The 13,671-nt window shown below is 38.2% G+C and overlaps 1 protein-coding gene across 1 annotated transcript; it reads left to right on the top strand.

The window, feature by feature from the left end:
* On the top strand, nt 1-12,469 carry LOC103723737 (extensin-like). The gene is made up of 9 exons (XM_008814759.4): nt 1-129; nt 4,564-4,923; nt 5,443-5,568; nt 5,748-5,793; nt 6,109-6,191; nt 8,843-8,920; nt 9,039-9,092; nt 9,819-9,953; nt 10,038-12,469. Exons 2-9 carry the CDS (start codon nt 4,612-4,614, stop codon nt 12,075-12,077), a joined length of 2,874 nt encoding a protein of 957 aa, XP_008812981.2. The 5' UTR covers nt 1-129; nt 4,564-4,611; the 3' UTR covers nt 12,078-12,469.
* The last annotated feature ends 1,202 nt before the right edge of the window (nt 12,470-13,671 follow it).

Below are 13,671 nucleotides of genomic sequence, written 5' to 3'. Positions count from 1 at the left end.
GTCGGGCTTGTTAGACCCGACCCGATTGCAGCCCTAGATAATTAATTCCTTGCTCTCTTCTTCGGGAGCTCCTCCCGACCGCGTGGGCTTCGAGCGACTCGCGCCCCCGATCGGCGTCGCGCACCGGAGGTAAGCGGAAAAAAATTATTCGAATTAGTTCCGTTGATCTAATTTTAGTTCTTTCGTCACTGCTGGCGATGGTAAGATCTTTGAATAGTTTCGGTTGATATGATCCTAGATTTGTTCTTTGTTCTCAACGAAGAAGACGAACTATAATCCCAAATATAGAAATTTAATAGGTTTTTGTTCGATTTTCACCTTCGGGGAGTTCTACGGTGTCTGGTCTTGTGATTTTGCTGGGGTTTTAGGGTTTAATGAGGATTCCTTTCATGGGCAGTTGACTGGATTTGATCTGATTTAGGTTTTCGATCAGAAATTCACGATTTTTTTCACGGCGATCTATATTATGCTTTGAATAGAAAAATGGTGCTTGGTTTAAAGTTTTGGTGTTGTATCCATTGGTACTTGAATTTATCCATTTGTACTTGAATGCCGGCTATCTATGTGGATAGCAAGAAAATTTTTATCTGTGTTTTTATTATATAAGGGCTTCTGATGAGCAAAACAGTGCTACGATGGAATTAATTAATTCTGTTGACAATAGCAACTAACAAGGAAGAACTTAAAAAGAAAGTTTTGTTGGGCTTGGTATTACTTTTATAATTATAATGAATGGCTGCAGACTTTAATCAACTATCAAGTTACCTTTATGAAAAGGCTGCAAGCTTTTGATGTCCCAAAATTTTTGAATCTATCATTTATCATGCACCACTAGCTCTGAGAAAGGAACATGCTTTTTTTTTTTTCTGCTTTGGTATCAATTTAAGATGCAATTATCCATATCTGCTCAGAAGTCACTGTCATGAAGGATCAAGGTGGACTTTTAGGGTAGTTCCAATGGGTCAAGAACTTAACACACATTCTTGTCTGCTGCTCTATTAATGTTCCCTTGGATTTTTTTTTTAAAGTTTTCATTAGGTCAACTTGGACTGTCATTTTATTAATGTTCCTTTTATGATGTGCATTTTTTGCTTGAAGGAAAAAGCAGAACCATTAAACCACTTGAAACATATTGCTGTGCTTGTTCATTACCATCTCATGCGGTGAAGATTCCAACAAGATGCACCACCGTGTAAATGCTGTTTGAGAGGCTAGAGCCTCTCTCTAATTGTAGTCAGATTTAAAGATACAATTCTAGTTAGTTGTGTTTAATGGCACGGCCTTTGCCTTCAAGAACTTTTTATTATTTCTGCCATTGAGACCAAGTTGCACAATCTGTTTTAAGAAATGTTTGTGCTAGCTTATTTCTATCATAAAACTTTGAGTATCTATTTTGCATCTTGATATGCCTTGCTGTAATCACTATTGACTTCCTTAAAGAAAATATTCCTTTTACTTATTTAGTAGTTAATGTAAAGGAAATAAAGGATTCACCTCTTCAGTCCACTACATTATCACTGTTTTTTATTAGCGAAGTAACTTTATTAGATCTGGAACCAGACATGCAACTAGGAGTAACTAAAAACATGCAATGGAATTAAGAGATAAAAAAAGAAACTAGAAGACTCGAGCACAAGCGGCAGCCAAATTTCTATGGCATGATAACATTTTTTTCTTAAAATGCACTTGTTAATTAGTTCATAAGTTGCCTTATGGCCTTTAGCATGTATAGCTAATTTTGTTGATAGGTGTCTGCAATTTATTTGTGTTCTAAAAAAGATTTCAATCTTTCTAGCAAACAAAGAGGTACATGATTTGTATCATTGGTCAGAAAGGATTAGATAGATTTCATAGCCCAAGTTGACATCATTCTCTTCAGGACCTTCCATCCTCACTTCTTCCCTTATTGATAACATCTCCAACAAATAAAAGGAAGTCCATTAATGTTCAGTTCTCAAGAGATCAAGAGATCATCTTTTCATAAAGTCCGACCGTTCCACACTAGCAACGAGGTGTTAATTATTCTAGCAAACAAAAGAGTAATTGATCAAATGCATCACCTTATGTAGAACCCATTATATAAAAGTAAGAACATCGGTGCTTAGAGGTGAAGTGGATCGAACAATATTCATCCATATTTGTTTTTGTATTCGAAGTTATCCGGATATTGATAGAAATTTGAGCATCCAACTAATATCCGTATCCTTATCCATATCTGTCAAAGAAAAATAGATATGGATATGGATAGACAACTATTCGATCCGTATCCAGATATCCAATTCTATTGGAATCGTATTTAATTTTATATAGCACTCATGGACTTTTAAAGAAAATAAATGCCCACATTAACTTGCTATTAACTTAATTTATAATCCACTTAGTAATATCTTTGATTATGTGGTTATAAAGTTTAATTATCCGACTTATATTTGTATTTACATCTATACGTTCTATGAGGACCTGTGTGGGTGTGTGTTTAGTCCCACATCGGTTATTCGTGGAGGAGATCTTGGGTACTTATACAGAACTAAGGGACCCAAAAAATACCTTATAGCTAGTCATTTTGGATGAGATCTTAGGTTGTTACAAATGGTATCAGAGCGAGCTCGGCCCATAGCCTATATGGACTAGGAGACATTGCAGTACAGATTCATAGAGGCTAACCACGGGCCGATCATGGTGTTTATGATTAGATTTGAATGAATTTGAAAACTTAGCCTGATGAGGACGTCAGAATATGAACGGAGGGAGTATGTGAGGACCTGCGTGGGCGTGTGTTTAGTACGACATCGTCGAGAAGATCTTGAATACTTATACAGGACTAAGTAACCCAAAAAATATCTTTCGACTAGCCATTTTGGGTGAGGTCTTAAGTTGTTACAAAATGGTACCATTTGTTACAACCTATGACCTCACCCAAAAGGTTAGCCGGAAGGTATTTTTAGGTTTCTTGGTCTTGAATAAGTACTCAAGTTTTTCTTGGCGAATAACCGATGTGGGACTAAACACACGTCTACACGGATCTTTACATACTCCCCCATTCGAGCCCCGACGTCCTCGTTAGGATAAAACATCCTCGTCAGGCTAAAACATCCTCGTCAGGCTAAGCATTCAAATCTAATTACTATCACGATCAGCTTGTGGTCAGCCTCTATGAACCCGGGTTGCAGTATCCCATAGTCTACATAAGCTATGGTTGAGTTCACTCAGATACCATTTGTTACAACCTAGGATCTCATCCAAAAAGATTAGCCGAAAGATATATTTTGAGTTTTTTAGTCCTATATAAGTACCTAAGATCTACCCAGCAAATAACCGATGTAGAACTAAACACAGGTCCGCACACGTTCAGTATCTAATTTGTATCTGTATCCATTTAAAATAAATATAGATATAAATTTTTACATCCGACTGACCTATATATATACATATCCATATCTGTATTCGTTAAATAAAACAAAGATGGATATGGATATACTAGTATCCGATCCGATTTCAGCCCTACCGGTGCTCAATATATTAGCGTGATGGAGATGGAAGTTTTTCCATTGATGCCAACTTCAGTTTATAAAATTAAGCTATTGGGTTGTTGGCTGCTGATGCTTTTGTATAGACCATTTTGTGTTCTTTTTTCTTTTTGATTCAGTGTCTCAGTTAAAAATGATCAGAAGCACCGCCAAGAGAAGACTAGTTTTGACAAAACTTGCATGGTTGCCATTATGATAATCTAGACTGCTGCAATTCAAAGATAGGTGGGGAAACCTCTTGTAATTGGATGTCTCTATTTGATCTTAAGATTTCAAAGCAGTCATGAGTTACGATGTACAAGGTGTTTTCCCCCTGCCCTAAGCCTTGCAATCAAATTAAGGCTCTCTAATGAACTCTTTTTCTTGTACTTTGATATGTGGTAATTTGCTTGGAAAAGAAATGAATACACTGACATGTGCAACCATTTTGTTGTCATGCAATCTTGGACAATGTTTTATGTCTTGGTATTAGGTCCTGTACAGCACTGCCTCCGTATTAACACATGGTAAAATATTGGAGATGGTACAGTTTCGTACCATGTATTGTACAAGGGTGCACCAAACCCCCGACCCTATTGGTTTAGATATGCTACCCATCCTCCGGTATGGTTTGATACTTAAAATGCTGATCTTATGTTTCACTATTTTCAGGAAGCATATAAACAACAAGATGCAATCACCAAATACATGTCATTGAGACAGCTTGTGTTTTGAAACCATGCTGTTAATAACTGGTCTCCTTTTGTATATCATTGTAGTTTTGGAATTGAACTTGATGAGGGCTTGAAATGGCTTTATATGTTACGAGTATATATCATAGTTCTGGAACTTGTTTCTGAGCCCAGTGAATTGGTGAAATGAGATGGTTTTATTTTTTTGTGCTTAATTTCTTTCTTGTAGTAAGAAAAATCTTCTACTTGTGCTTTACTTTTGCCAACAAATTATACTTGGCATGATTTGGTAGTGGCATTTTGGTTTATTGTGAACTCTGAGACACCTTTGATTTTATCTTCTATGTGCTTTATTGCTATTGCAGTGGGTTTTGTGTTAATTATCACGAGGGAAAGTGGAAGTACAATAAGAGATGGCTACAAAAGTTGATCCATCTTCTTCTGTTGAATCTCGCCGTCTGCAGTCTACTACTTCAATGTCTACGTCATCTACCGTTCCAGCAAGTAATCCTAAGGTTTCCATGTTTGGGGCAAAATCTGGATTTGTCATACCAAAAAATAAGCTGTCGGGTTCATTGGTTCCCATCTTCCGAGGTGGTGGAAAATCGGAAGGTGGCAACACTGTTAAAGATGAAAGCACTAAACAAGTTCAGAGAAAAACAAAATGGGGTGCTGATGTAATGCTAGATGCTGCTGTCAGGAAAGGAAGAGCTTTAGCATATCAGGTGCGTTAAAAAATAAACTAAGAAATACCCTATTTCCATCTTCTGTGGAGAAAGTATAGAAAGGCCTAGATTAAGAGGCTTCCTCTGTATTGAGGGTTTCCATAAATCAAGCTCATCTTCTGAAAAGCTGATCAGCAGAAAGACGATGACCTTGCTCGACTCGAAATATCTATAACTGGCTTTCTTTATTTTTCGACTGATATTGGTTTGTCAATATTAAGCTATTCGATACATCATATGATCGTCAAGTTTCATATAACTAATTTATAGCACTTTGTGACTTAAGAGTTAACAATGAAAATAGACATGCAAATTCTGTAGTTTGTTCGTTGAGGCTTGAATATTCTAACAAATAACAAGCATCATTCTGGTTCATGGGAAGGAAAACACTTCGCCTGTGTCAATGGGAGACTTCCCATTCCCTCTAGGCAATAAAATGCAAGAACTTTTCTTGTGAATTTCTCACATTAGGAAGCTTCCAATTCCAGGTTGCATTAAGTGATATTACTGACTGAGCAGGCTCGACTGGAGCAAATCACCCAACAACTCAAATCTGGAGCTCTGGAGATTGGAGATAATCAAGGTTCTCAGTCACCAAAGCATACTTCAAACCATGATTCTGCTAGCCACAAGGTTGACAATGAGGTACCACTGTAGCTGTATTTTTTTTCCCTGTACTTCTTGTCTTGGTCAAAACTTTACCATTCTTTGAATCATCTGTAGAGGACCGTCTGATGATTCATTTGTCGATAAATAGGAAGTCTCATCTATTTGATATCTACTGTGATCTCAATTGGTTAAGTGTTCACCTCTGAACTCTGCAGTCCCAGAAGCATGAGCTCTTGGAATTGGAAAGACGAGAAATTATTGGTAAACATTTTTTAAGAATTAATTGATTTAGGTATCTTTAGGACCATTTTATTCTTGGTGAGGGTAAGCCTTAGTGCAACAGTAAGGTTGCTTGCCTTGACCTGGAGGTCAAGGGTTCAAAACATGGAATCGGCCTCTCCATACGCGGGTGCAAAGCTGCATACATCTGACCCTCCATAGATCTCCAGTGGTGGGAGCTTCGTGTACTAGACCGCCCATTTTTTTAAGGACCTCTTTATTTGTGCCCCATTTTATTTTAAAAGAAATTCTTATATTTTCTTTAGTATTCTCTAATTGCACATTGTTTGTTTTCAGGTGAAATATTACGTCTAAATCCTAGCTATAAAGCTCCAGCAGATTATAAGCCATTGCTGAAAGAAGCTAAAGTTCCTATTCCAGTAAGTATGATTATGGTGTACTATGGCTTGCTTGATATTGTGCACTTTCTTAGTCAATTCTATGATGTGTTTGCCAAGCTATGCTCTTTAGTCGTAAGGTTACACCACAACTACGATCAGTTATAGATTTTTGCATGCAATAAAATATTTTGATCAGTAACAGATTTTATGCATTTAGTAGAATGTTTTCTAGTGTCATTGTACTTACAATCGCTACTATTTAGATGATAAATGTACCATTGCACGTAGTTTATGTGCTGCTAGGTTCTCCCATAGACTTTCAGTTGATTCACAAATCATCTCTAAACATTTATCAGTTCCTTTGTTCTTTTCTGGGTTAAGATCACAGAAAGGGCACTCAAGGGTATATAAGTTCAATTCTTTACATGATGATACAATTTACCTCCATTGGCAATGTGGAAACGTTAAGCCTCTTTGCTGCATGACCCTCCAATCAAAACAAAGAAATCCACTATTCATGTATTCCTTTTCATCCTTTGCTTTTTGACATTGGGCCATGTCAACGTCTAACTTTTGCATAATCATGTGTTTTTTATAGCTCTTAATTTTCATATTAGATTTGTTTAAAAATATTTTTTAGGCAAGATGTTCCAGCATCAAACTTAAGAGGACCGATTAGCAGGAAGAAATGCTTACGGTAATGATTGTGGCATTTTAAGCTCATGCAACTAGGGAGCAACCTTTTAAGATCTCTTGGGTTTAAGAGACTCTAAAGACTAAATGGATGTAAAGAAGCAAGTATTTTAGATAATTGCATTCATGGGGAGATATTTGATAAGCTTCCTTCTGCTGAGAGTTATGCTCTTTCATTGTACAATGGTTATGTTCTTGCTGTATTGTTTTGCATTGGTTTCTTGAACTTCTTTGTCGACTTGCTAAGATTTTCTCGCCGGCCATTATTGTGTTTTTGCTTTGTTCTAATGATGTTTTATTCATTTGTTTGATTTGCCAGTTGATGGTGCATCCGTTGTTCCAGCATTCAGGTTTTGTAAATTAACAAACTTAACATTTTGGTTTTGTCTTCATTGAGCATAAGGACATTTGTGTTCTGCATTTCTTTTTGTACTTCCATGCTATTAGTATTTTTGCCCCCAAATGAATGTCTTTGTTTTGTATTAGTACTAGTATTAGTATTTGAATGAAAATGTAGCATTCGTTCATCTACTTGCTTTTGCATCAGCTTAAGTAGTAAATTTGATTTAGTAACATTGTAAAATTGCAACTGGTATCATAGTGACCATAGATTTCACATTGTCATGTGGTAGAATGCAGCAAGGATAAAAATTAAATTAGCACATTAAAGAATATTAGTATTCAGAATAGTCTGGACATGCATAATGTCTACATAAGATCAGTGCATTGGTGATGGAAGCTGGAGATTGGCTGAAAGGTTAAAAGATGAGGGAAAGTCCCAAAAAGACTAAAACATAGGTTGGTGAGCTGATAATCCATAAGATTAATCTTAAAAAGATGGGATAATGCTTGTTTTTGTATGTATAATAAGTACACTTTTTGTACTTGGGAAATTAACCTAGGATTAAGCAGTGGCAAAGGATAGTCCATAAGATTAATCTTAAAAAGATGGGATAATGCTTGTTTTTGTATTTATAATAAGTTTGGCTTATATTTATTATTTAAATATAATATATCAGCATTTGCATTACTAGTAAAGAGAAAATGATGGGGCGATTGATTCTGAATATTTGCATCTATAGTAATGCAAGAGTTAAAGAATCTAGTTCCATTTAAATTAATGATTATAAGAGTTTGTATCCTGTTCAACATTTTATTTGTCGAGATACAGAGTTCTATATCCAAATGATCCAAGAGGATCCTCAGACTTGATGTGGGTCACTTTAACCGCTACGAGCGGGGCTGGACAAAGTCTAAGAGCGAGATCCGCCGTATCGGAAAGTCGAGTCGCAAGCCAAATTTTCGAAGGCTATAACTTAGTCATACGATGCCCGATTGAGATAATTGTTTCTGTGAAATTTGGTATCTTTTCGAGATCTACAGCTTGGAGGTTGAGTTGGGATAAAATTTTACTATTTAGACTCCAAAACAGTTCACCGTTTAGACTCCGAAACAGGCCGGTCAAACCGAAAATTTCCATTTCGGGTAAGACTTTAATCGAACGTAGCTCTCTATCCGATAAGAATCCGATGGAGCGACAGAAGGCAGAGTTAATGTAGAAGTCGAAATCTACCTCCTCGAGATTTTTAGCTTTTTCTAAAAGATTTCTACTAGAGATGTCTATTTTAGGAAAAAGGAGTTCTACTAGGATTATGAAGAGGAATCCGACCTTAATTGTGTTAGGGTGGACCTTACATTATAAATACAGGCTATGTACCTCAATTTTTTAATGATTAATTAAAAAGAAGGGGCCTTAAATTCTATTTTCATAATATTCTATCTTCTTCTAGTTATCTTCTAAGAGATTCTAGTTGAACGGGTTGAAGAAAATCTTCCTTCTCTCCGATTGGATCACCAAAATCATAGAAAGTATTTGTCTTGTCCCTAGCTAAGCAATGTAACTACCTCACCTCAACTTGTGAAGAACCAAATCTGGATATATCTCTATGTTATACAATTCCATATTTTCATTGTTTATTTTCTTATTGCATTTGCAGATTAAAGCATATCCAGGATACAACTTTACTGTACTACTATTGGGGCCTGAAAGCAATACCCAGAAGCGTTTGGAAGAGGTATGGACTATTTTCCAGAACTTGTGCTATTTCTTGTCATTTAAAAAATTGACACAATAAATTATCTCTTACTGTATTTCTTATTGGTTCTAACACTTAAGTCTTTGATATAAACCAGGAAACAGGAGCTAAGATACGGGTATATGGAACAAAAAAGGATATAGGAGAGAAGGTAACTTGTATATATAAGTAAGATTATTCCCAGATTCTAAAGCAAGATATACAAGAAAGGTCAAGGAGTAGAACAAGAATATGCTCCTTTTTTGTTGCTCATCTGGTGGTCTTCTAAACTTTGTGGCTCTGTGCCACTTACAGAAACAATGTTTAAAATTGGAAAATTATGTATCATGTTTTGAAGTTTTCAGTAGTTGTATGACTGAATTTAACATGCCTAGAAGATGCAATTTCCAAAAGGAATCACGTAAGAATTTTTCGAGCGAGTCCTCAATCATTCATAATTATCTGGATCAAGATTCGCTATCTCGGTACCAGAACTCGTACTGGTACTATCTTATTATCATGTCGGTAGCTTGGTACGAGGCTGGTTCGGTGTACTGAGTGTTTGTACACCCTCTATACCGTACACCAGTTCAGTACTGATATGATATGGTGCAGTCGGTACGCTCCGGTACCGATCGATATTGCAAATCTTAATTTAGATATTTGTTTTTCTTTCCTGCCATGCAAAAAATTGTTTTTTAAACATGGGACAGTAAGCAATCTAAAACATATAACAGATATCTCTTAGGAAACTTCAGTTTACTTCGCTGCAGAACTTTCAATTAGAATATGTGCATCGAAAGAACTGTTTCCGTCTCCGTTCTACTCTGATGTGCTTTCTTCCATGTGTACACACTAATAAAATCACTGTCCTTACAGTTGATTTGTCCTTCCTCAGCATGAAATTATGCAGTCAGATATACCTGAAGCCCAGGGTGCTTATGAGGAGCTGTACGTCAATGTCTCAGCTGACACATATGAGAAAGTTGATGCTGCTGTTTCACTGATTGAGCTGCTACTAACTCCAGTATCTGTGAGTTTCACTGTTTTGAAGATTCTTATATTGAAAGGATTTTCCAAGTACTATATCTGCATAAACCATTCGTATTCTTCTCAGGGTAGCTCCGCAGTTGTTTCAACAAATTCTACCTCTGTTGCTGGAGACCAGAAGGAGACATCTTCTACTTATATAATGTCACCTGTGGCTGGTGTCCCTCATTGTATTCCACAACCAGTGCTGGTGACTGCTCAGCCTGCTCTTCCACAGTATCAACCAAATCCTGCACCTTGGTACCAAATTATGTCATTTAATGCTCCCTCACATCCACCCTTTGGATTAATGCCTCCTCCTTTGCCTGGCAATCCTATTCGCTTTCTTCAATCTCCTGCCAATCCTTACAGGGTCGGTCCATTAATTGGATACACTGCTCCCTTTGGCTCAACTCCAAGGTCCTCATCAGCTATTACCTCTAGACCTCATTTAGCTATGCAATCTATGCCACAGCCTCTGAACCAGGCTACTACACCTCAAAGCCTTCCTATGCCAGCTCAGCAGCCCCCACCAGCATATACTCTTATGCAATCCCAGCCTGCTTCCACTGCACCTCCATTCTCCGCTTCTCAATCAATGCCTTTTGGAGCAATGCCAGCACCAGGACCACCTCGGCCTGTGAATCCACAACCAGCATCCATGTCTCCCACAGTCCAACTTTCCAACAGGCCATTAACATCTCCTGCCCCCCCTGGAAGCTCTGGATGGCCCACTGCACCCCGATTTGTTCCGCCAACTCAAAGGCCATCCCAGATGGCTCCTCCCTCAATGACACTACCTATGAGGCCACAGCCAGCTGTTTCTGCAACGCCTGTTGCTTCGGCACCTTCTGCACCAAATATACCTTCTAACATGGCGAGTTGGCCTCCAGCAGTCATTGCTTCTGTACCTTCCGTACCAAATAAGCTGGCTAATGTTCCCAGTAGACCTCCACCAGCAAATTTTGCCCCTCCAGCTGTGTTTCCTTCTCGGCCTTCTTCTTCTCCACCTGCTTTTTCTTCAACAACTCCCCCAAGAGGACCTGTTTCAACATCAGTAATGGTTCCATCCACTTCAGGAGCACCATTACAGGCACCTATGCCTCCATCAGCTCCAATACCTCCACCAATTCAATCATCTGCACCCAGACCATCAGGCATGCTGGTGCTTGCACCATCTCCCATGCCAGGTCCACCTTCTGCTCCGCAAACTGCTGCATTAGTTAGCACATCCACCCCTGTTTTGGCTCAAGCATCAGCTCCTTCTCAATCTCTGCCACCGGTAACGGCACGGGCACCTGTTTCCCTTCCATCGGTAGCTGCTGGACAGGCACCGAGACCAGCTCAGCCACCCATGCCATCGCCACAGCCACGACCTGCGCCACCTGTTGCCATTTCTGGGAGCATGCTTAGTTTCACCCCTGTAACACCAGCAACATGTACGGTCAATGCTTCACCACCCATTGCAGCTCCGAGGCCCCCACGCCCAGTGTCTGGTGATTTTACCTTTCAACCTGTCAGAGCCCGGGTTCCAGCCTCTCCACCCACTCCAGGGCCCAATAGTTGGTCTGTATCCCAGGCTTCCTTTCCACTTGGTCCACCTCAAGCACCATCTTTCCGGCCATCCATGCAAAACCCAATACCCCCAGTGAGCACTCAAGGATTTCCACCACCACCGTCATCTGTTGCGCCCTTTTCCATGAATCCAGGTGTTATCCAACCAATGGCAAGGCTTCCAGGATTTCCAAACCCAAATCCTGTCCTGTCATTGGCTCCAGCAACTGAAATGGGTTCACCAAGCTTTTCTATGACACCCCAAGCATCTAATATGTCCGGTAATATGTCTGCCCGTCCAATTCATTTTGTGCAACCGCATCAGAATCCGTTGCCTCCAGCAAACAGACCCAGCAGTCTTATGATGCCAAACCAACAGTTGGGCGGTAGCCATCCTCATTTCGTGGCTGGTAAAATCTCTTCAAGTCCTGGAGGGAATCAATTCTATGATCCCTTCTCGCCAACATCAATTTCATCTGCACCGACTACGCAGGGAGGCGATCCTACAAAGATGAGAAGCACAGAGCCGGATGCCGAGTATGAGGATCTGATGTCATCTGTTGGTGTGAAGTGATTCATCCTGCAGTTGTAGGTTTAAATGCTGATGATTACATGTCATGGGGAGGGTTACATTATTATACTGTCTTGGAGAGCACTCAGACTTGATGATGGCAAAGACAAGAGGGACCAAATTATTAGATCTATTGCTTCACTAGGTGCATCAGAAGTGAAAAGCAGCAGCAGGGAGATGGTACCCATCAGTTTTATAACGGACGGTTATCATTATTGAAATTTCTCCCTGCGGTTCACCTCATATATCGTTCCGGGTTTTCATATTATGAAGTGATCCTCTCTATCTGATGGTTGCATGGATGCTGCTTTTATCTTTTGTTTCTTCTTTTCAATAGCATAAATTCTAACAGAGCTTTCCAATATAAACCTGAAGCTGTTTCAAGTTGATTTCTATTTGCCATGTTGGTTTTCTTTGTTCATTTTTTTCTTATCTTCTCTTCTCAACGTCCTTAAAGGAATGAATACGTCATGGCGTGAGTTGCTGATAGTCTCACGCAACCGAGGTGTTAATTACCTTCTCGTGCGGAAGTTTGTTAGTTTGACATATTTCATGGCAATATAACCAATGGAGCTAGTAGCAGTGTCAGCAAACCTATAAAAGTTGGCCACGGAACCAGGTTAATGATACATCTGTAGTGTCTTTTATTATGCTTTGCTGTCACTGTAGTTATCACCTGTTGCCACGTATGGGCATTCGTGTTTATAATAATTTCCTGCCCAAATTACTTACGGCATTCCCTTGAAGTTATACACATACTTGGAAGTCAGAGAGTCAAGGGTGCTAGTAAAAACCAGAGTGAGGAGATCAAGACCTTTATCAGGATCCTTTTGAAACTACAATTGATCGTTGTAATATCCATCATTTATTCTATTCTATAACTTAAAGTTATTTAACATTAAAATAATAATAATTACAACTAGTGTTACAATAATATTTTAGAATAAAATAATAAAAACTATTATCCAATTAGTTAAATAGTATTTTTATGTGCTATAATTTTCTAAAAGTTTTGAAAATTTTAATAAAAAAATAGTGTAATTGATAAATACCTATATTCTTTATTATAATCAACCGCCATCATTTTCAGCGCAAATATAAGGGCTTGAGCGGCTCGGGTTCGAGTTTGGATTTAAACGGGCTTCAGTTGGGGCTTGGGCTCATTTGACTAACGAGCCAAGCTCGAGCCGAACTTTTACTAAGCCGAGCCCGAACAGCTCAGCTCGCTAACAGGCCTACTCAGAGGCATGCTTTGTAGCTGGTATATATTGATGATACGTTATGCTTATACACCATATGTGAAGTTAATTCAAACAATTTTGAATGCTTTGATAGGAAATAAACAAAGAAATGTACTACATTTTGTTCTTTTTAGATTTTTTTCAAAATATTATTATTTAACAAAATTAAAGTATATTAGTTAGTTCTATATATTTTCTACATCATATATAATTTTTTGTATTTTATTATAAAAAAGATGATTCATCATCATTTATATTTGTGCTGTACGTAAAAAGTAGTGTAAGATATAAATCCATATGACCTATAAATATAATATTTAATTAGACAAATTGTTAATACTTATATATTTTTTAAA

The sequence above is a fragment of the Phoenix dactylifera genome, chromosome 18 (genome assembly GCF_009389715.1).
Source record: "Phoenix dactylifera cultivar Barhee BC4 chromosome 18, palm_55x_up_171113_PBpolish2nd_filt_p, whole genome shotgun sequence".
Taxonomy (NCBI): domain Eukaryota; kingdom Viridiplantae; phylum Streptophyta; class Magnoliopsida; order Arecales; family Arecaceae; genus Phoenix; species Phoenix dactylifera.
The sequence above is the reverse complement of the archived record's forward strand: the minus strand, read 5'-3'. Positions and strand labels throughout refer to the sequence as shown.

Excerpts from the sequence above, each read along its gene's own strand:
- LOC103723737 (XM_008814759.4), top strand. The coding sequence starts at position 4,612 with ATGGCTACAAAAGTTGATCCATCTTCTTCTGTTGAATCTCGCCGTCTG. Across the intron at positions 4,924-5,442 it reads GAAGAGCTTTAGCATATCAG|GCTCGACTGGAGCAAATCAC; the intron begins GTGCGTTAAAAA and ends CTGACTGAGCAG. Across the intron at positions 8,921-9,038 it reads CCCAGAAGCGTTTGGAAGAG|GAAACAGGAGCTAAGATACG; the intron begins GTATGGACTATT and ends GATATAAACCAG.